This window comes from Osmerus eperlanus, chromosome 12 (genome assembly GCF_963692335.1).
Source record: "Osmerus eperlanus chromosome 12, fOsmEpe2.1, whole genome shotgun sequence".
NCBI lineage: Eukaryota > Metazoa > Chordata > Actinopteri > Osmeriformes > Osmeridae > Osmerus > Osmerus eperlanus.
The window spans coordinates 7,253,499-7,272,772 of NC_085029.1; the positions used below are offsets into that span (position 1 = coordinate 7,253,499).

At 48.9% G+C, this 19,274-nt stretch overlaps 1 protein-coding gene across 1 annotated transcript in view; it reads left to right on the forward strand.

The window, feature by feature from the left end:
- Positions 1-19,274, forward strand: part of wu:fj29h11 (uncharacterized) — a 35,531-nt gene that overhangs the window by 8,230 nt on the left and 8,027 nt on the right. The window contains exons 9-33 of the mRNA XM_062475350.1: positions 554-740; positions 1,030-1,196; positions 1,355-1,495; positions 1,863-2,038; positions 2,396-2,559; positions 2,835-3,059; positions 3,618-3,727; positions 3,962-4,174; positions 4,280-4,406; positions 4,526-4,724; positions 4,946-5,093; positions 5,478-5,655; positions 5,890-6,070; positions 6,212-6,338; positions 6,507-6,626; positions 8,184-8,334; positions 8,503-8,615; positions 8,768-8,918; positions 9,135-9,383; positions 9,461-9,670; positions 11,371-11,552; positions 11,668-11,857; positions 12,673-12,815; positions 14,076-14,266; positions 18,939-19,198. Of these exons, the coding sequence (XP_062331334.1) occupies positions 554-740; positions 1,030-1,196; positions 1,355-1,495; positions 1,863-2,038; positions 2,396-2,559; positions 2,835-3,059; positions 3,618-3,727; positions 3,962-4,174; positions 4,280-4,406; positions 4,526-4,724; positions 4,946-5,093; positions 5,478-5,655; positions 5,890-6,070; positions 6,212-6,338; positions 6,507-6,626; positions 8,184-8,334; positions 8,503-8,615; positions 8,768-8,918; positions 9,135-9,383; positions 9,461-9,670; positions 11,371-11,552; positions 11,668-11,857; positions 12,673-12,815; positions 14,076-14,266; positions 18,939-19,198 (4,303 nt within the window). The remainder of the gene's footprint in view (positions 1-553; positions 741-1,029; positions 1,197-1,354; positions 1,496-1,862; positions 2,039-2,395; positions 2,560-2,834; positions 3,060-3,617; positions 3,728-3,961; positions 4,175-4,279; positions 4,407-4,525; positions 4,725-4,945; positions 5,094-5,477; positions 5,656-5,889; positions 6,071-6,211; positions 6,339-6,506; positions 6,627-8,183; positions 8,335-8,502; positions 8,616-8,767; positions 8,919-9,134; positions 9,384-9,460; positions 9,671-11,370; positions 11,553-11,667; positions 11,858-12,672; positions 12,816-14,075; positions 14,267-18,938; positions 19,199-19,274) is intronic.

The following is a 19,274-nucleotide window of genomic DNA, read 5'->3' on the forward strand; positions in this document are numbered from 1 at the left end:
TCTTGACTTTTTTTTGGATGTTTCATACACAAATGTTTTAACAACAGAGATGTTGTGTATTGTTTAGGGTCCTTGCCACCACGAGACAAATCGGCATTGCAAATTGAACATGTAACTCGACTTGAATCGCCTTCTTTTGACTGAAAGTACTGCCAAACAACACTTTTTCTGCTCACGAGGTCCATCTTCACTTTCTCTCAGCCTACTGCATTGAACGGTCCACCTACGTAAACACTTTCCCGTAATCAACGGCGGCGTCATTACGTCGACCAGTGTAGCGCGTAGGGTTCGGTTCGGTGGAAACAAATTTGAAGGTTCGGCCGAAACCGAATCCCGTCAAAAAGCCCAATATTCGTCCGAAACCAAATCCTGGATTCAGTGCATCCCTATTCCTAACTGACATTCAGAAAACGTTTTGTTTCTTTATTGTTGTCATTTTTATTTTGGAGCTAGCGTTTTTGGAATGCACAAAGAATACTATTATACTATGAATACTTTATTATATATGAATGCCATACTAGATATTATACGACTATTACCTCTTCCTGCATAGCACATCCTGAAGTTCCTGGCTGAGATGTCACGTGACCCGGTGGCGCCAGCGTTGTTCCAGCTGGCCATCTGCGGGGCTTCGCTGGCCACGCCCCCAGGCCTGGCGCCCAGAGCTGACCCCGCCCCCATGCGGAAGGCGGAAGACGCGCAGAGCAGGGACACGCCCAGCGGCCCTCCTCCCAGCGAAGGTACTCCACATCACAACATCCCACCTGGAAACACCGACGCCAGCTCTACCGCTGACGGACATTTGGAGTCAAATCCTTTTATTGTCACTCAACCATAGTGACAGTATGACCAGTGCCACCGTGTTTGAAATGATTTTCCTCAGATTAGGTAGTATTCGTGTCAAGTGGGATAGTTAGATAAATAAAATCAGGTGTTCTTATCCAAATAGTGCATGGGGGGCGGGATTTGAACCTGCAACCTCTTGACCTGCAGTCACATTTTCTCTGACCCCGTGGTGTTGTCGTCCAGCCAAGGTGAAACAGCTCCTCCGAGACGGTCTCTCCTGCCAGACCTCCAGCCTCACCCTGGCCCAGCTGGCCTCCCTGGAGACCAAGCTCACCGCGCACTTCCAGGTCGCCCACTTCTCCTGGCTGCAGCAGGGCACCTTCCTGGAGTTCCTGGTCAAGCAGATCCAGGTGGGGCGCTCGCTGCAACAGGGGCGGGGACAGCTGTGTTACTGCTGGGGGGGGAGGAGGGGGGGGGGGGGTTTGGTTGTAGAGTGTGCGTGTGTGTTTTTTTTCGACATGTATATTTTGCATGGAACTGTGTGTTCATACGTTTTGTGTGTGTGCAGGTGCTGCAGGAGACGGTAGGGGGCGCTGTGAGCCTGGGCAGCGGCAGTGATCAGGGCTGTGGCTTCAGACCCAGCAGACAGGACGTGTTTGAGTTCATCAGACAGTGCAGCACTGTCACCACTGTCACCCACCCAGACGGGGTAAGACACACACACACACATTCTGGACAAAACACACCCACGCTTATTCAGACACACTCACAATACATTCTTTCACTCACTTATGCGCACACTTGGAAAAAACACCCACCACCCACACACACACACATTTACATTACATTTAGTCATTTAGCAGACGCTCTTATCCAGAGCGACTTACAGTAAGTACAGGGACATTCCCCCCGAGGCAAGTAGGGTGAAGTGCCTTACCCAAGGAAACAACGTCATTTTTGCACGGCCGGGAATCGAACTGGAAACCTTCAGATTACTAGCCCGCTTCCCTAACCGCTCAGCCACCTGACTCCCATGACACATATGACGATCCATCTCTTGTGCCCTTGTCTCCCAGCTCTCCCACATTGAGAGTGCCCTGAGGGCTCACTATGGGGTCCAGGACAGTGGTGATCTGGGGCTGGGCTCGCTGCTCTCCCTGGTGGGTCTGTTCCAGCGCCAGCAGGGTCTGGGCAAGGCTGGAGGCCTCAGCCTGGTCTGCTACCAGGCGGCCCTGTTCTCCAACGAGCCCAGGTGAGCCCCCTCCTCCACCTGCAGACAACCCTGGGAGGGTACTCCCCTCTCCACACTCCAGCCTTCCCTCATGGATGAGTGAAATTTAGGTCCCTTTTTTTGTTGTTATTTTTGTCATTTATTTATTTAACTTTTTTGCGAGAACATTTAGCTGCGTCATCCAATCATTTGTAAAATGTTATCAAAATTCTAAAAAGGATAAAAAGTGACAATTGACATATAGGTCATACAGTAGCCTAGTCATATGTATTTTTCTCTCGTCGTTTCTCCCTCTCTCTCTCTCTCTCTCTCTCTCTCTCTCTCTCTCTCTCTCTCTCTCTCTCTCTCTCTCTCTCTCTCTCTCTCTCTACCACTCAGGGGAGAGGAGGTGGTGGGTCGTCTGGGGGAGGTGGCCCAGGCCCAGGCCCTGGCCAGCCTGCTGAGCTGCCCCCTGCTGGAGGATCTGGGCCAGTGGAGCCTCTGGGAGCTGGTCTTCCGGCCTCTCCACGGCCCACTCAGCGACTTCATCGACAAGCACGCAGGTAGCCAGGGATTTGGGTTCGCCACAGAATGGCCATTTTGAATGATCGTTCAGGGTTTTTCAACATTTTGAATGATTCATTTCATTCATAATGTATGTAAAGGTTTACAGTTGACATACAATGAGATATTTACTGTTTCCCTTGATGTAAAATGAACATATTACTGAATATGCACGGCTGTTTGAGGATAACCGGATGTAGGAGACAGCGAGATAACAGGAATTTGTCCGAGCGCTTTTCTGAAGGTGACGCCTGTTGTGTTTGTGTCTCTGTAGCGAACACAGACCTGGCAGCCCTGGAGGTGACCCCAGGCTCACTGCTCAGGGTCACGACCTCTACGGGGGACAAATTCTTCTCCCAGGCCGCCATGACCCTTGACCCCGTGGGCACAGCTGGACACCTGGTGTCCATGGTGGTGGCTGATGGGATTGCGAACGCCCCCACAGCTCTCCTGGCCAATCACATGGAGAGCTCTCTCGCTGCGGCTGTGGCACGAGTCGGTAAGACCGTGTGTGTGTGTGTCAGAGAGTACAAAAAGGATTCTGGGTCACACGTTTCAAAATATTATATATATAAACATTTTAAAAAGCCATATTTTCTCCTCCCAAGGTTTCTTACATGTTTTTCTCCTTTAGTGAGTTTTTCTGGGAGTTTTTCCTTGTCTTCCCTGAGGGTTTAAGTTGGTTGAGGGGCAGTTCTATGGGCGTATGTGAAGCCCTCTGTGACATGCTTGCGTGTAAAAATGGCGATACAACTAAATGTTGATTTGATCTGATTTGATATTTTCTGCTTTGTTGGATGGTGACAGTTAGAGGCAGACAGAAAGGTTAGGGGGAGAGAGAGGATGATACGCAGGAAATAGCCTGAACCAGAATCACATTCTCCAACTATAAATGCTTATTGCTTAATGCTAATGCTTCTAATGCATTTTGCAAAGGAAATGCTAACGCTGCTAACCTATGTTGCTAAAGGACATGCTAATGCTGCTAACCTGTGTCAGACCCTCTTGTACCCGTGTCGTTACTGACCAGTAGACTGGGTGTGATTGTGACCCACAGACGTGAGCCTGTCTGAGGAGGATGACGCCTGCTTCGGTACCGTGACCCGCTTCCTGCTGGACTGTCTTCTCCGTATCCCCACCAGAACCTGCCAAGCCCTGTTGCACCAGGTACCGCGCTAGAACCACACCAAAACATGGATCTGTTCATTAAGTTGTAAATGAAGTCTTTCAATTGGTATATATATATATATTTTTTTTGTATCCGACCATAGCCTTTTGCTGCCTGTCTTTCCCTGCCTGTCCCGTCACACTTCACTTAAAACTCCAATAAAAAATGACAAAATATCCCTCCCACCCCCCCAAAAATAAAATCATAAGCCAGTCGTGCGGGTCTCTCCCCAGGTGTTCCTGGAGCCTCTGTCTCGGGTTCTGGGCCAGGCCAATTCCAAAAGCATCCTGCTGCGTTCGGCCCGGTCCGATCCACGCTGCCTCAACCGCCTGCATCATCTGGGCATCGTCCTGGGCATCACGGAGTGGGCGAGAGACTACCAGGACAAGCTCACCGCTCCCCATAGCCCGTCCCGCCCGGACACAGTAACAGAGGACCCTCGAGAGGTGAGTGGACCTGGTGCTTTATTCTGTTTTAAAGCAACGGTCCTGTCATGTTTACAAAAGGCCTGACTGTCAATTGCCCTGGGTGACGGCCACTGGTCTTCCTAGGGAACCCCAGTGCACTCTGGGAGCTTTAGTCCGACACCTCCAGATACCAGAGAGGAAGAGGTCGTCCCAGAGGCTCCAGTGGACTACAGTGCTAACTCCTCCCACCCCGAACGGAACCGGGATGAAGGTGAGGGAGTGTACCAGAGCACCATGGGAAATGAAGTTCTGTCAAGGGGTGTAAATCCCCATCTTCAGTTTGACACTCATTGAGTTTGTCTTTCTTTACTCCTCCCTGGGATCTCTCAGCCGAAGAGGAAGAGCTGTACGAGCTCACCTCGGTGCCTAACGGCCACGCGCATGACGCTGAGCACACTCCTGGAGACACGGAGGAACGCACACCGGACGCAGAGGCGCCATTGGCTGAGAATGAAGGGGCCGAAGGATCCAGTAGCCAATCAGACACGGATACAGTTAACTACCAGAAGGCCATTATTGATGACATCAGGTTTGTCTTCCTCTCTAGTTAAGCTGCTGGCTTGTTTTCCCCCACAGTTATAAAAACCTACGCTTGCTCTAACAACAGACGCTTAACATCCTGTCCAGTTTTTACGTTTTAAACAATACTGAAAATAGAGAACAGGCAGTGAGTTTAGGCTGTAAAGATGCTGATTAGTGTCACAAATGTGGCTGTCTTCCTGTTTGCTGTGCCGGTTTCCTGTCACACAGGAAGAGTGAGTTTGGCATTGGGGTGGAGCTGAACGCGGAGGGCCAGAGGCTGATGAGGGTGCACCAGGAGAGGCTAGGCCGCAGCCTGGACAGGCTGTCCACCGAGCTGTACAGCAAGGACACACACTTTGTTCTGGAGCTCATCCAGGTGGCTTCACTCGAATGTCTCTCTCTCTCTGTCTCTCTATTCATCTCGCTGGCTCTCACTCTGTCGATCTCTTTCTGTTATGTGTCTCTCCGTTTATCTCCCTTCTCTCTCCCTCTCTTCTCCCTCTCGTCTCTCTCGCTCTTCTCTCTCCATCTCCCTCGCTCTCCATGTCACCTTCCTCTTTACTTCCATCACTTTCTATTACCATCCTTCTCCATCAATCTGTCTCTATTTCTCATCCCTCCCCCCTTCTCTCTCTCTCTCTTCCTGTCCCTGTATCCGCAAGTCATCCATCAACGTCGCTATGATGGTGCACCCCGATGTGAACAGACTATTACTGCGTGCGTGTAATGCTGTGGGCTCCACCTGTTTCCCCTGCCCCAGAACGCTGATGATAACAGCTACCAGCCTCAGGGGGGCGCTGTGGCGGCCCTGGCCTTCCTGGTGGACCGGGCCTGCATCACGGTGCTCAACAACGAGACGGGCTTCCAGGAGAAGAACGTCCGGGCCATCTGCGACGTGGGCCGCAGCACCAAGGGCAAACACAAACACGGATACATCGGTAACCTGCTGTGTGTGTGTGTGTGTTACGAGTACATCGGTAACCTGCTCTGTGTGTGTGTGTTACAAGTACATCGGTAACCTGCTCTGTGTGTGTGTGTGTTTTACAAGTACATTGGTAACCTGCTCTCTCTGTGTGTGTGTTACGAGTACATTGGTAACCTCCTTGCTCTCCTGGCTTCTGTCAACACTAAGAGTGCACGTTGACACGCTGATCCTGGTTCTCTCCTCCCAGGCCAGAAGGGCATCGGCTTCAAGTCTGTGTTCAAGGTGTCGGACAGGCCCGAGATCCACTCCAACGGGTTCCACCTGCGCTTCGACAAGACCAGCGGCCCCATGGGATACATCCTGCCCCAGTGGGTGGAGGACCAGTCGCCCTTGGATACACACCTGGCAGGCTCCCTGGCACAGCACAGGTGAACTAGGGGGGGGGGGGGTGCTTCAAGTGTAATCATAATAAACTAGAATATCTTCTGTATCTCCAGAAGGTTCCTCCAACACGTTTAACATGCTTTCCAGGGTCACAGAACGTGTGTGTGTGTGTGTGTCGTCCTCAGCTGGACCACTAAGATCTTACTGCCCCTGCGTCCAGAGAACCAGCAGACCAGGACGCTGTTCCACGACATCCACCCCTCCCTGCTGCTCTTCCTGCACCGCCTGCGCTCCATCATCATCCTCAACCCGGTAGGAAACCCCCGTGTGCGGACGCGCGCACACACACGCGTGAACGCGCACAGTCCCATGTGCTGTTTACCTCTAAGGACCTTCATAACCATTTACGCTCCTCTCTCTCTCTCTCCCTGTTTTCCTCTTTCCTGTTCTCTCTCTCTCCGTCGCTCTCTCCTTGTTCAGAGTGAGAAGCGAGTGGTGACCATGACTCGCAGAGACCTGAGCCACAACATTCTAGAGGTGGAACACTCGGACGGTACGGAGCGCTGGCTGGTGGTGAAACGCACGCTCCATCCCACAAAGGTAGCAGACCCACACAGCTCTCAGCTCTCCCCCCTCTCCTCTCCTTGCCAGTCTCCTAGTCTGGTGTTCAGCCTGACAGACAGAGCAAGTCTCCTCACCTCCAGTGCTACAAGTGTGTTTGTGTTACGCAAGACTTCCTCTGTCTAGTCTGCGCACCCAAGCGCCACCGTCTCTCTCTCTCTCTCTCTCTCTCCTCCCCCTCTCCCTCCCTCTCTCTCTCTCTCTCTCTCTCTCTCTCTCTCTCTCTCAGTTCTCCTTCGCTTTCCTACCAGCTTGTTGCTTTGTCAGCTCACTCATTAGCAAGGTGGGAATTAATAGCTTTGGCTTAAAGAAACTTCCCTTTCTCACACACACACACACACTCACTAACAGACAGGTGACTCGAGCTGTCTGATTAAACCGCCTTGCCAAGGCTTTCTCTCGCTCGCTCTCTCTCGCCCTCTCCCTCCCCCTGTCCTATTTCTCCTCCATCTCTCTTTTCCCTCTCGCCCCCCCCCCCTACCCAGGGGAGCAGCCTGCCAGCAGCCTGCAGTGCAGTTGCGTAACACTAGAGAGGAATCAGAGAGAGGGGGGAGAGACTCAGTTATCAGACGCTTCCTCAAAGACCTCTCCCTGATTTGAATGGCCCGCCAGCTGGGTCTGGCGTCTGGGAGACGAAACATCTCCCATCTCCTGCTCTCTGTCACTGCAGCTCTGCTGGCACAGATGGAGACGAAGGCCTGCCTTGTTCCCCTGCTACCACCAACTGGATGGAATGTCGGTTTGATGGGTTCGGGTTCCGAATGCGATTGATTGACTCCGAGAGGAGTAGGCCACTTTATTACGAGGTCTAGGTTTTGTCCGTTCTGTGGAGGAGGGAGGGAGGGGAGGAAGAAAGGAAGAAAAAAAGGAGGGAGAGAGGGAGTCGTTCTGATGCCAAGGTTTCTGAACTGGACCACTGATATCAGAGTATTGTTGGTGATGTGTGTCATTTAGAGCCCGACCAATTTATCGGCGGGCCGATATTATCGGCCGATATTAGGCATTTTCCAAACTATCGGAACTACAATTTTTTTTGTTATACCTTCACCATACAAACAAACAAACAAACAAAGTACAAAATCAAGGCTCCATAATGGCCGATAAAGGAAGATAAATAAAGAAAAATAAAGAAAAACGGACAAAACACCCTTCATCCATGTTATGAGTGTTGGCATTGCATAGTTTGTCCACCAGAGGGCACTCTACAATGTCCCTGTTGGCAACACTCGTGTTTTGAACGCCACAAACCCTACAACCAGCTGATCCAGTCAGAGTCGGGCAGAGTGTGAGAGAAATCTGTTTATGTTTTGTTACGCGTTTATGGATATATTTTTTTGTTTGTTTGTTTTTATATATATCGGCCGATATATCGGAATATTGGATTTCTTAATCACCAAATATTTGTATTGGTATATCGGCCTTAAAAATCCTATATCGGTTGGGCTCTAGTGTCATGCGTGTGTGATGTTTGTGATGTGTGTAGTGTTTGTGTGAAGAGTGTGTGATCTGTGTGTGTTGTGTTGGTGTCTCTCTCAGGTCAGGGAGGCTGTGGAGTCCACAGAGCTCGCCCTGGCCTTCCAACTGAAGCGGGATGACACAGGAAGTGACATCACAGCCCTGCCCCAGAAGCAGCCCGTGTTCGCCTTCCTGCCTCTCCGCAGCTTCGGCTTCCGCTTCATCATCCAAGGTACACACACATATACACACACACATATACATGCACATATACACACACACACAAATGACGGTATGCATATATATGTATACCGTATATGTATAAACACAAATTTCGGACTGACTCTTTCTACACCCCGCTCCTATCGTTTTCTTCCTCCCTCCCTCCTCTCCCCCCCAGGGGACTTTGACATCCCCTCGTCCAGGGAGGACGTGGACAGGGACAGCTCCTGGAACCAGTGGCTCCGCTCCGAGATCCCCCAGCTGCTGCTGCACGCCCTGGGGGTCTTCACCGTGAGAAGCAGGGAGAGAGAGGGAGGGGGGCTAGAGAGACCAAGACAGAGAAATACCTGCATAGAGAGACAGACAAATGATCATGGTGGATTTCTAACCTCCTCTTCTTTCTTTCTTTCTTTCTCCCTCTCCGTCCTCTCTCTCCTTGGCAGGATCACCCAGAGTTCAGTGGGCTGAGTGGGCTATGTCACTTCCTGCAGTTCGTGCCTCTTCCTGACGAGGTGCTGGACTTCTTCAAACCTGTCGCCGGGCAGATTATACAGCTGCTCAAGGGCAAAGCCTTCCTACCCACCCTCAGGAAAGGTAATCTGTCTGTCTTTTTCTCTGTAGAGCCTTCTGTCTTTTGTATATTCTCTCCATTCTCTCATATTCTCTCTGTCTCTAGAGACCTGTATATTCTCTCCATTGTTCTCTCTCTATAGATACCCCTTCATTCTTCTTTCTCTCTAGAGACTTTCCCCTTCTGTATATTCTCTCCATTCTACTCTCTCGTTTCTCATCTCTCTCTCTCTCTGTCAGATGGAGTTGTGGAGTACAAGCTCCCATCCCAGGTGGCCGTGTGTCAGGACGCAGTGATCCGCGACGTGATTGGTGGAGAGGAGCTTGACAGGCACCTGTCCCTGGCCTACCTTCACCCTGGGCTGCAGCCATCCCCGCCCCTCTCCCTCCTCACACACCTGGGGGTCCGACACCTGAGGGGCTCCGACGTTACCACGGTTACCACAGCTATGGTCAAGGAGCTGGTGCAGGGAGAAGGGATTAACTCAGGTGTGTGTGTGTGTTTGTGTGTGTGCAAGAGATAGTGTGTTCTTGTTGGGTTAACAGTACCCATGCTTGTGTTCCAGCCCAGGGGCTGCGTGCTCTGGCCAGGCTGCTGGTGTGTAACTTCCGGGCGCTGCAGCAGGGCTATGGAGATGCTGAAGCCATACTGCAGGCCCTCCGAGAGCTACCCATAATCCCCCTGGCGGACGGACGCGTGGTGGCGCTGGGCAGGGAGAGGGTCTTCTTCCCCATGGATGACAAGACCAGCAAGAAGACCTCCAATACTCAAACAGGTAGAACCTTCTAGATCTGGACGTTAATGACTCAGAACCTTCTAGAACTACACCTTTTAGGACTCCAGAACCTTCTAGAACTGGACTTGTAGGACTTAGGTTGCACCTTCCGCAACCACGCCAGAAGAACCTTCTAGAACTCCTTGTTCGTTCCTGTTTGGTGTAGTTTCACTAGGTATAAGATAACAGGATCTCTTTACCACCGAGTTCTAAATAACGGGTATAACAATCTCTCTCACACACACAACCACACACCATCACCCACACAAACGTGTGCTAAAGTAAGAGAGTATGACTATTTTCCCCTCCATGCTTGGTCTCGGTCTAAGTATAGACACACAGATACAGAGGTTGGGAACAGCAGAGGTGTTTTGCGTCATCACACACACAAAAAGCACCCAAAGCCGGGAACCATGAATAATAGATTTTCAAGCTCTGATGTAAGCATCTATCAGAGTTAGTCACACACACAACCACACGCACACTTGGGTATGTGAGCACACACTCGCACTCACAGGACAGCTCTGCAGTATTCATGGAGAATAAACTGGTTTGGCTCTTGTTTGAGTGTTTTCTATGTTCCATCAGTTCTGCATCACCCCCTCTGACCTCCACTGCCTGATCTCTCTCTCTCTCTCTCTCTCTCTCTCTCTCTCTCTCTCTCTCTCTCTCTCTCTCTCTCTCTCTCTCTCTCTCTCTCTCTCTCTCACCCTTTCTGTTTGTCGCTCTATCATTCACCTCTCTCTTTCACTCACCCTTTCTGTTCATCTCTCCCTCTCTCTTTTCCTCTTTTCTCTCCGTCTTTCGGTCTCCATCTCTCACTCTTCTATCTATGTTTCTCTCTTCCTCTCCTCTCCTCTGAGCGTTTCAGCCTGTAACGTAGTGGTGACTTTAGACTCTTTTTAGGGGTGCTCAAGCACACCTAAATTTCATCTCAGCACCCCTAAAAACAATAATAATAAAACAATTAAAACAATGAATTATTATCATCTTAAATATGTTTTAGTGCTCTAACGTGTTAAAACAATGTTTTTTTTTATTGTTGGCACATCATTATTACTTCATTTGATGCTGGTAGTTCATTAAGAAAGGGACTTTCTTAGTTTTTTAATTCATTTATTACTTTGCATAATAATAAATACATGTATTAATTGTTATCCAGTGAAATTAGTGATTTATTAGCAAGGGGGTTTAACACTTTTGCAAGGCACTGTATCCATGTCACATTCTCATTTGGGGGCTGAGGCCCCCTAAAGGTCTGATCCTAGAATCGCCCCTGCTGCAACATTTAAAAACTGTAAGGGGAAGAGAGAGCCTATCTGCTCAGAGAGACCAGACGGCCGGGTAATGGGATGAAACGGTGTGTTTTATGAATCAGTGTAGTCAGGAGAAAGTTGAGGTGTGTGATGGCTTCAGACAGGGCCTGTGCTAAAGGCTGTGTTCTCATAAATATATTAGAGGTACATTGGTTTGTAGGACACACATACTCTGGCTCACACACACAAACACACAGTCTCACGCATACACACATACATACACGCAAACACACATTCTCAGTCACACACACACAAACACACACACTCAGACAGATCCCAGGAAGTGGGCCACTGGTGTTGACCTGCCCTGAACCTGACCTGACATTCCCCTCCTCTCTCTGACTCTCTCTCTCTGTGTCTCTCTCCCTCCCCCTCTCCCCCCAGGGTATTTGGGTGTGCTGCACGGGGATGTGAGTGTGGTGCAGCCCGGCCTGCTGAGCTGTGTGGAGCCCCTGGAGCGACAGCAGGTACGAGAGCTGCTCAAGAGGCTGGGGGTCCATCACCTGGAGCCCCGACACCTGCTGCAGCAGCACATCTACCCTGCCCTGAAGAGCCACGCCTGGAGGGTAACATACACACACGTGTACACTTATAAGGGTCTATTCCACGAGGTTCAAAATCCCTTTCCACTTACTACATGTCCTCCACTCTCACTCTGCTTCCCCCATCCCCCCCGTGCAGTCCAAGCCCGAGGCTGTGGTGGTGAGCTACCTGGTGTTCATCAAGCAGCATTCTGCCTGCAGCCAGGAGTTCGCCGACCCGGACACCGCAGTCCCCGTCCTCACCAGCAGGGGGCTGCTCTGCCCCAGACAGGACAGAATCCACTTCTCTAAAGAGTACGGCAACATGGACCTGCCCGAAACCCTACCAGGTAACACACACACACACAGGGCTGCATACACTCTCACACAGCAGCACCCCTGCAGGAAACGTGAAAATGTGATTGAATGGTGTCCACGCCACTGGGCTAGGGGAAATAGTCTAGGAACCCATTCTGCCATTGTGCCTGTCTTCTACTGAAATATTACAACTTGTTGTACAGTGTGTGTGTGTGTGTGTGTGCGCCTGAGTGTGTAGTAGCCTTCTTTGTGGGTTGATTGTGCAATTGAATCCCTTTGTCGGGGGGAAAGAAGGCATGAAATGCCAGGGAGGTGTGTGTGTGTGTGTGTGTGTGTGTGTGTGTGTGTGTGTGAGACAGAGAGAGAGTTTAGGAAGGGTGCTGGGGGGGCTTGTGTGAGTGTTATGTAAGGGATAGAGAAGTGGACGTGGTGTGGAAAATGGATCAGAACGCTTGACCGGCCTGTGGAAAGAGAGAGAGAGAGAGGGACATAAAGAGAGAGAGGGAGATGGATAGATATATAGATAGATAGATGACAGATAGAGAGATAGAGGGAGATGAAGAGAGAGGGAGATGGGGAGAGAGAGAGAGGTAGGGAGGGACGGGGAGATGAAGAGAGAGAAGGAAGGGTTAGAGAGAGAGAGAAAGAGAGAGAGTGGGAGAGGGGAGCGGAAGGCGACGTGAGATAAAGAGCGACCGCCACCACTCGGCGTCCTCTCCGTTCTCGCCCCGCTTTTCATCTCCCACGACGCCTCTCCTCTCGAATCCCCTCTCACCTTCTCTCTCCCTGGGCTTCTCTATCTGTTGGTGTATTCCCCTTCCTCCCCTCCCTCCCCTCCCCCCCCCAGGGTGTGAGTGGGTGCTGCTGAGTGCCTGCTATGTGCAGACGGACGGGGACGTGGCGGGCTGGAGGGACCTGTTCTCCGGGCTGGGCGTCCGAGACCGCCTCATCATCCGCAAGGAGAGACGGACACTCTGCGCCAAAGAACTGGTGAGGGGTGTGCGTGTGCGCGAGTGTTTGCGTGCGAGCAAGCGGGCGAAGGTGCCCACTCGAGTTCAGATTCCGTAACTCTCTGGGAACGAATCACATGCGAATGAACGGATCACATGCGAATGAACGGATCACATACAAATGAACGGATCACATACAAATGAACGGATCACATACAAATGAACGGATCACATACAAATGAACGGATCACATACAAATGAACGGATCACATACAAATAAATGAATCACGGAAAAAAACGCATTTCAACCGAACCAACAGATCACGTGCGAATCAACAAATCCCCTGCTGATAAGCAAATCTCACACCATCAAACAAACCCCAAAACAAAATCATATGAATCCCAATCAAAGAAACGAATCCCAAACAAATTCAACCTCTCTATAAAAAGGACAGCCTCTCTATAAAGGACAGCCCTCTCTATACAGGACAGCCCTCAGAGTGTTACAGGTCATACAGCCGGTATGTCAGGGCTGTTAGGACCCTAAAGACAAGCATTCCTTCTGACTTGTGATCCTGACAGCTGAGATATTTTGGGCACCTGCAGACAGAGATGACGACGGAACGATCAAAGGCTTCCATACGCCGTTTCACAATATTTACTGGTTGCCTGGAGACCGTGGGTCTGGTTAGAATGTACCAGATACCGAGTGGCATGACCTATGGATCAGAGGTGCTGTCTGATCTCGGATGACTCAGCCCAGGCTAGAGTAATCTATACACGATTAACGGATGAACAAAACAGCTGTTCTGACTCGAGGGAGAGCCGTGTTCTGACAGGGTCTGGTTTTAGAGCAGGATTAGAACACATGATGACATACGGCATGATTGATTTGGTTTTGAACCGCGCTTATAGATTATTGATTAGGGATGTGTTATTTAGACTGCGCTGCATAAAGGGAAGGGGAGTTTGACTGTTTCAGTGGGTGACTGACTGTCCAAACAAGGTTTCCACAACTTAATTCCTTTCAATTTCTTCTCTCCCTGTCCCCTATGAACTCCGTTCCTCTATCAATTTCCTGTTGTTATTGCTCTTTCGTTTCATCATCATCCTCTCCTGCTGTCCGTCCATCCATCCCTCCCTCATTTCATCCCTCACTCCCTCCATCCCTCCCTTCTTTCATCCCTCACTCCCTCCATCCCTCCTTCAATTTCTACCACCCTCTCTACCTCCATCCCTCTCTCCCTCTATCCCTCTCTACCTCCATTCCTCCCTTTCTACCTCCCTCCCTCCCTCTCAGGCCTCCAGCCCCTGGGCAGTGGAGAGTGCATTGGGGCCGTGTGGAGCTGGAGGGCCAGAGGGGGGGTATGTGCTGGATGACTACCCCAGTGAGGAGTTCCTGTCCCTGGCCACCGCTCAGCTGCCAGCCCCCACCCTCCTGGAGCAGAGGAGAGCTCTGCTGGAGCTGCTGCACAGCCACTGGGACACAGGGTAAACACACACACACACACACACAGTACACACACATACCCACACACACATACATCTCTCTCTGCTTATCTCTGTCTGGTCTTCTCTCTCTCCCTCATACACCATGCTATTTCATTGGACATACCGGTCATCATCACAAACAGAAAATGGCATGGTAAAATGCATGGTTACAAACCTGAAACTAGTGTTAGAAGTCACAGAACTATCCATATTCTTCCAACAGATTTATCTACCCCTGTTTTATCTGTTAATACCCCACAGATGAAACTGGCCCTTCTAAATGTTAGATCACTAAATAACAAAACATTTCTAGTTAATGATCTGGTCAAAGAAAACAACTTAGACTGCATCTGTCTAACAGAAACCTGGCTAAACAAAGACACGGCAACAGCAACTTTGATAGAAGCGTGTCCGCCTGATTACAGCTTTCACCAAGTTTCAAGGACATCAAAAAAAGGTGGAGGAGTCGCAGCTATTTTCTCCTCTAAACTGTTGTTCAAAATCACTGAGCTAGGTGAATTCACATCATATGAATATCTTGCTATAGAGCTCAAAACCGAATCAATACTTTTTGTTATTATATATCGGCCACCCAAGCACTCGCCAATATTCATACAAGAATTCTCTGAACTATTATCACTATGTGTCACTAGATATGACAAAGTAGTTTTAAACGGAGACTTAAATATCCAAGTAAATAAAAAAGCTGACCCAAGAACTATTGAGCTCTTAAATCTCCTTGACAGTTTCAATCTAACTCAACACATAACAGACCCAACACACCGGCACGGAAACACACTAGATCTAGTGATAACAACTGGACTAAATATCAATAATATTTCAATAACTGATCTACCCCTCTCAGACCATCATTATATACTTTTTAATGTGGAAATTATCCTAACAAAAAACAAAAAAGAATTCTTAGTCCATAGAAGATATTCAGACGATACAGCTATGATGACATTTTCTGAACAATTTGCTCTATATGAGCCGACTAACCATGATTGCTCTCTGAATGAAATGGTAGAGAACCTCAATGATGCACTATTATCTGTGTTAGACTCTGTTGCACCACTGAAAACCAAAAAGAAGTGCACAAGCAGAACCTCCCCATGGCTGAGAAATAAAAATGTTAGTGAAACGAAAAGAAAATGCCGTGCAGCAGAGGGAAAATGGAGGAAAACAAAGATCACTATCCACTACAATATCTACAAAGATACACTAACCACCTATAACAAAACCATCCGTCTAGCAAGGAGAGAATATTTCTCCAACATTATTACAGAAAATGCCAGAAATTCCAGAGTTCTTTTCTCCACCATTGACCAGCTGCTAAACACTGTCCCTGCTCCACCTCCATCCTCAGCAGTTAAATGTGAAGAGCTTGCTTTGTTCTTCAAGAACAAAATAACTTTGATCAGAGCGAGTATTATTAATAGTGGGGTCGAAACTGACATCAGTAGATTCTGCAACATAACCATGAGCACATTTACCTGTATCACACTTAGTGAACTTTCCAAAATTGTCAGCGAATCTAACTCCACAACCTCAGATATTGATCCTATACCCACAACATTCTTTAAGCGAGTGTTTGATAGTGTCTCAGGTCCGGTGCTAGAGATTATAAACACATCCCTTAGAACTGGCGTCTTCCCAGATGCCTTCAAAACAGCTGTTGTAAAGCCCCTATTAATGAAACCCAAATTAAATAACAGTCTACTTGCAAATTACAGACCAATATCAAACCTTCCATTTATTAGTAAAGTACTGGAAAAGATAGTTTTAGTCCAATTAAATTCTTTTCTTGAAGAAAAGAACATCCTGGAAGTCTCGCAGTCAGGTTTCAGGAAATATCACAGTACTGAAACTGCTCTCACCAAAATAATTAGCGACCTCAGACTAAACTCTGATGCAAATAAAGTCTCTATCCTTATCCTGTTAGATCTCAGTGCAGCATTTGATACAATTGATCACGACATCCTAATCAATAGACTGGAAAAGCTTATTGGGTTCACGGATAGTGTATTGAACTGGCTGAAATCATATATCACAGGAAGGAAGTTTTATGTTAGTTTAGGTGACCATAGGTCCAAGAAACATGAGAACTGCTACGGGGTTGCTCAAGGAAGCTGCTTAGGTCCATTACTTTTTTCTCTTTATATGTTACCACTCGGCGACATAATCAGAGAACATAACATAGATTTCCATAGCTATGCGGATGACACACAACTATATATATCCACTGAACCCAACGATGCAACGGCCATCAATTCCATTACCAACTGCCTGTTGGCAATAAACAAATGGATGAATGATAACTTTCTTAAATTAAATGAAGACAAAACCGAAGTCCTACTATGTGGCCCCAAATCCAAAAGAGAGATGCTTATTAAGAATCTTGGAGGCTTAACCCCCTGTCTTAAACCAGAGGTGACGAGTCTCGGTGTAATCCTGGACTCAGATTTGAATTTCAACTCTCACATTAATAAAGTGACCAAAACAGCTTTCTTTACCTGAGGAATATAGCAAAGGTACGACCATTCATAAACCAAAATTATGCAGAGAAGTTAATTCATGCTTTTATATCCAGCCGGCTGGACTACTGTAACGCACTTTTCACTGGTCTTCCCAAGAAAACCACTGAAAGACTACAGCTCATTCAAAATTCTGCAGCTAGATTATTAACCAAAACTAAAAGGAGAGAACACATTAGTCCTGTCCTAGCTACTTTACACTGGCTCCCTGTTACTTTCAGAATTGACTTTAAGGTCCTTTTCCTCACATACAAAGCTCTACACGGACAAGGACCTAGCTACATTGCTAACTCCTTTATAAACTACACACCAGCTAGAACACTGCGATCATCAAATGCAGGCCTATTAGAGGTCACCAGAAGCAGTCATAAGAAGATTGGTGATTCGGCCTGTGTCAATTACGCCCCAAAACTATGGAACAAATTACCCATAAATATTACGGAAGCAAACACTCTAGACATTTTTAAAGACAGCTTAAAACCTACCTTTTTACCGAAGCATTTAAGTAATTTTATCTCAAAAGGGTTTTCCTACTTTTTAAAGTTTTTTTCTCTCTTGAACAGAGATCTTATTGGGATTTTTATTTTTGTTTGAATTGTTTATCACTTGTATTATTGTTTTTATTGATTTTATGTAAAGCAGCTTGAGCTACAATTCTTGTATGAAATGTGCTATATAAATAAAGTCTTACTTACTTACTTACACACACACACACACAAACAACCCACTTTTTCCTCTCGTTCTTTCTGTTTCTCCCTCTGTCTCGGTCGCTCTCTCTCCCTCATACACAAACAAACCAAAACACACACACGCTCAGCAACGCTCTCAAGCGCTTGAATTCCGTTCTCATACAGTAAACCCAGAACCGACTTCAGAAGTGTGTGTGCCTCTCTGATGAATCATAAAGGTGTCGTTTTCCGGACTGTGGGACTAGGGTTAGGGACTGACCCCATCCCTTCCCGTCGTGGTCTGAGTGTGATTATGGGATGTGACGTGGGTTCAGAGCCATCGTCCCCCGAGCGCGGAGCAGTGGCCTGGGGAGGAGGCCGGGGCGTCAGCCTGTGTTTGGGCTGCGGCCCGCTCCGCCTGTCTGGGTCAGGCCCGGGGGGGATTTCACATGGCGTTCCGTACACAGGCCAGCTACGCAGCACTTACTGTAATGATTTAGTCTGTAGAATGTGTGGGTGGGAGGGAGAGATGGGGAGAGATGGGGAGAGAGAGCGAGAGCGAGAGCGAGCTTGTGTGGGTGTGAAAGAGAGAAATCGATCAGGTCACCCGTTCAGGAGAGGGAAAGAAAAGGAAAAAAAAACGATACAACGATAATGAGTTTCAGAGTGTTGTAGAGGTCCGGCCTGCCATGCCAGGGTAATGATGAGGGTGGTATTGGAAGATGACCGGCTACGAGACCCATCTCTGTCCGCCACGCTCGGCCGCTCTCGTGCTTGTGAAGGTGTGGCGCGGGGGACGGGCCTCACTGGACGGGAGGCCACTCGTGGGTCTCGTGTTCCTCTGCCCTCAGGACTCGCATCACTGGGCACGCTCCTCTCCTCCCCCCCCCCCCCCCCCCTTGCTCCCTTCTTTTGCCTCTCCCTCCCTCCTCCTCTCCTCACTTTGATTGCTTTTCCTCCCCCTCCCATCGTTCCTCTCTCTTCCTAGCGTCCTCTCCCAGCTTGGCTCCTCTCCCTCCCTCCCAACCCCTTCTCTCGCTCCGTCCCTCCCTTCCTCTCTCATCCTGCTTCATTAACCTCTCCCTCCCTCCATACCTCCCTGTCTCTCCCTGTCTCTCTGAGCAACACATTCTTCTTACTTCTCTGGCACCAGCTCTTACCCTTACCCCAACCTCCCTCCTTCTCCCTCCCTCCTTCTCCTCCCCGGCTACTATGCAGTGTGTGTGTGTGTTACACTCCAGTGCCCCGTGAGCTCTGTAGAATGTAGGCCATGGAATATGAACATGCTCACAGTTGTAGAAGTTGGCTACATTAAGACTACTCTGTCATCCATAAATAGTTGATCTGGTCTCTATATTCAGTCACGGGCGAGTGGTTCATCGTGTGTTTTTACCTCGTTCTCCTTGTCCTCTCATTCCCCCTTTCCTCCTCTTCTCCTTCATTTCTTTCTGTCTCTCTCTCTTTCAGTGACCAGTACTCCCAGTACCTCACAGCCCAGGTGATTGACAGCGAGGGACGTCCAATCAAAGAAACCAAGTCCTCTTTCTCCCACTTCCTGTCCCGCCTCCCGTGGGTGCCAGCCTATCGTCTGCAGCCAGGCGGAGGGAAAGACGTCGAGTATCTTTGTCCTAACTCGGTCTACCTGTTCTCACCTGAGGTCCACAGTTTACTGGGGACCCATGTCTGCTACGTGGACATGCAGTCCAGTGATATGACCAATGCTCTGGGTAAGTGTGTGTGTGTGCCTGTGTGTGTGCCTGTGTGTGTGTGTGTGAGTCTATGACTATAAATTCCCTTCTTCTT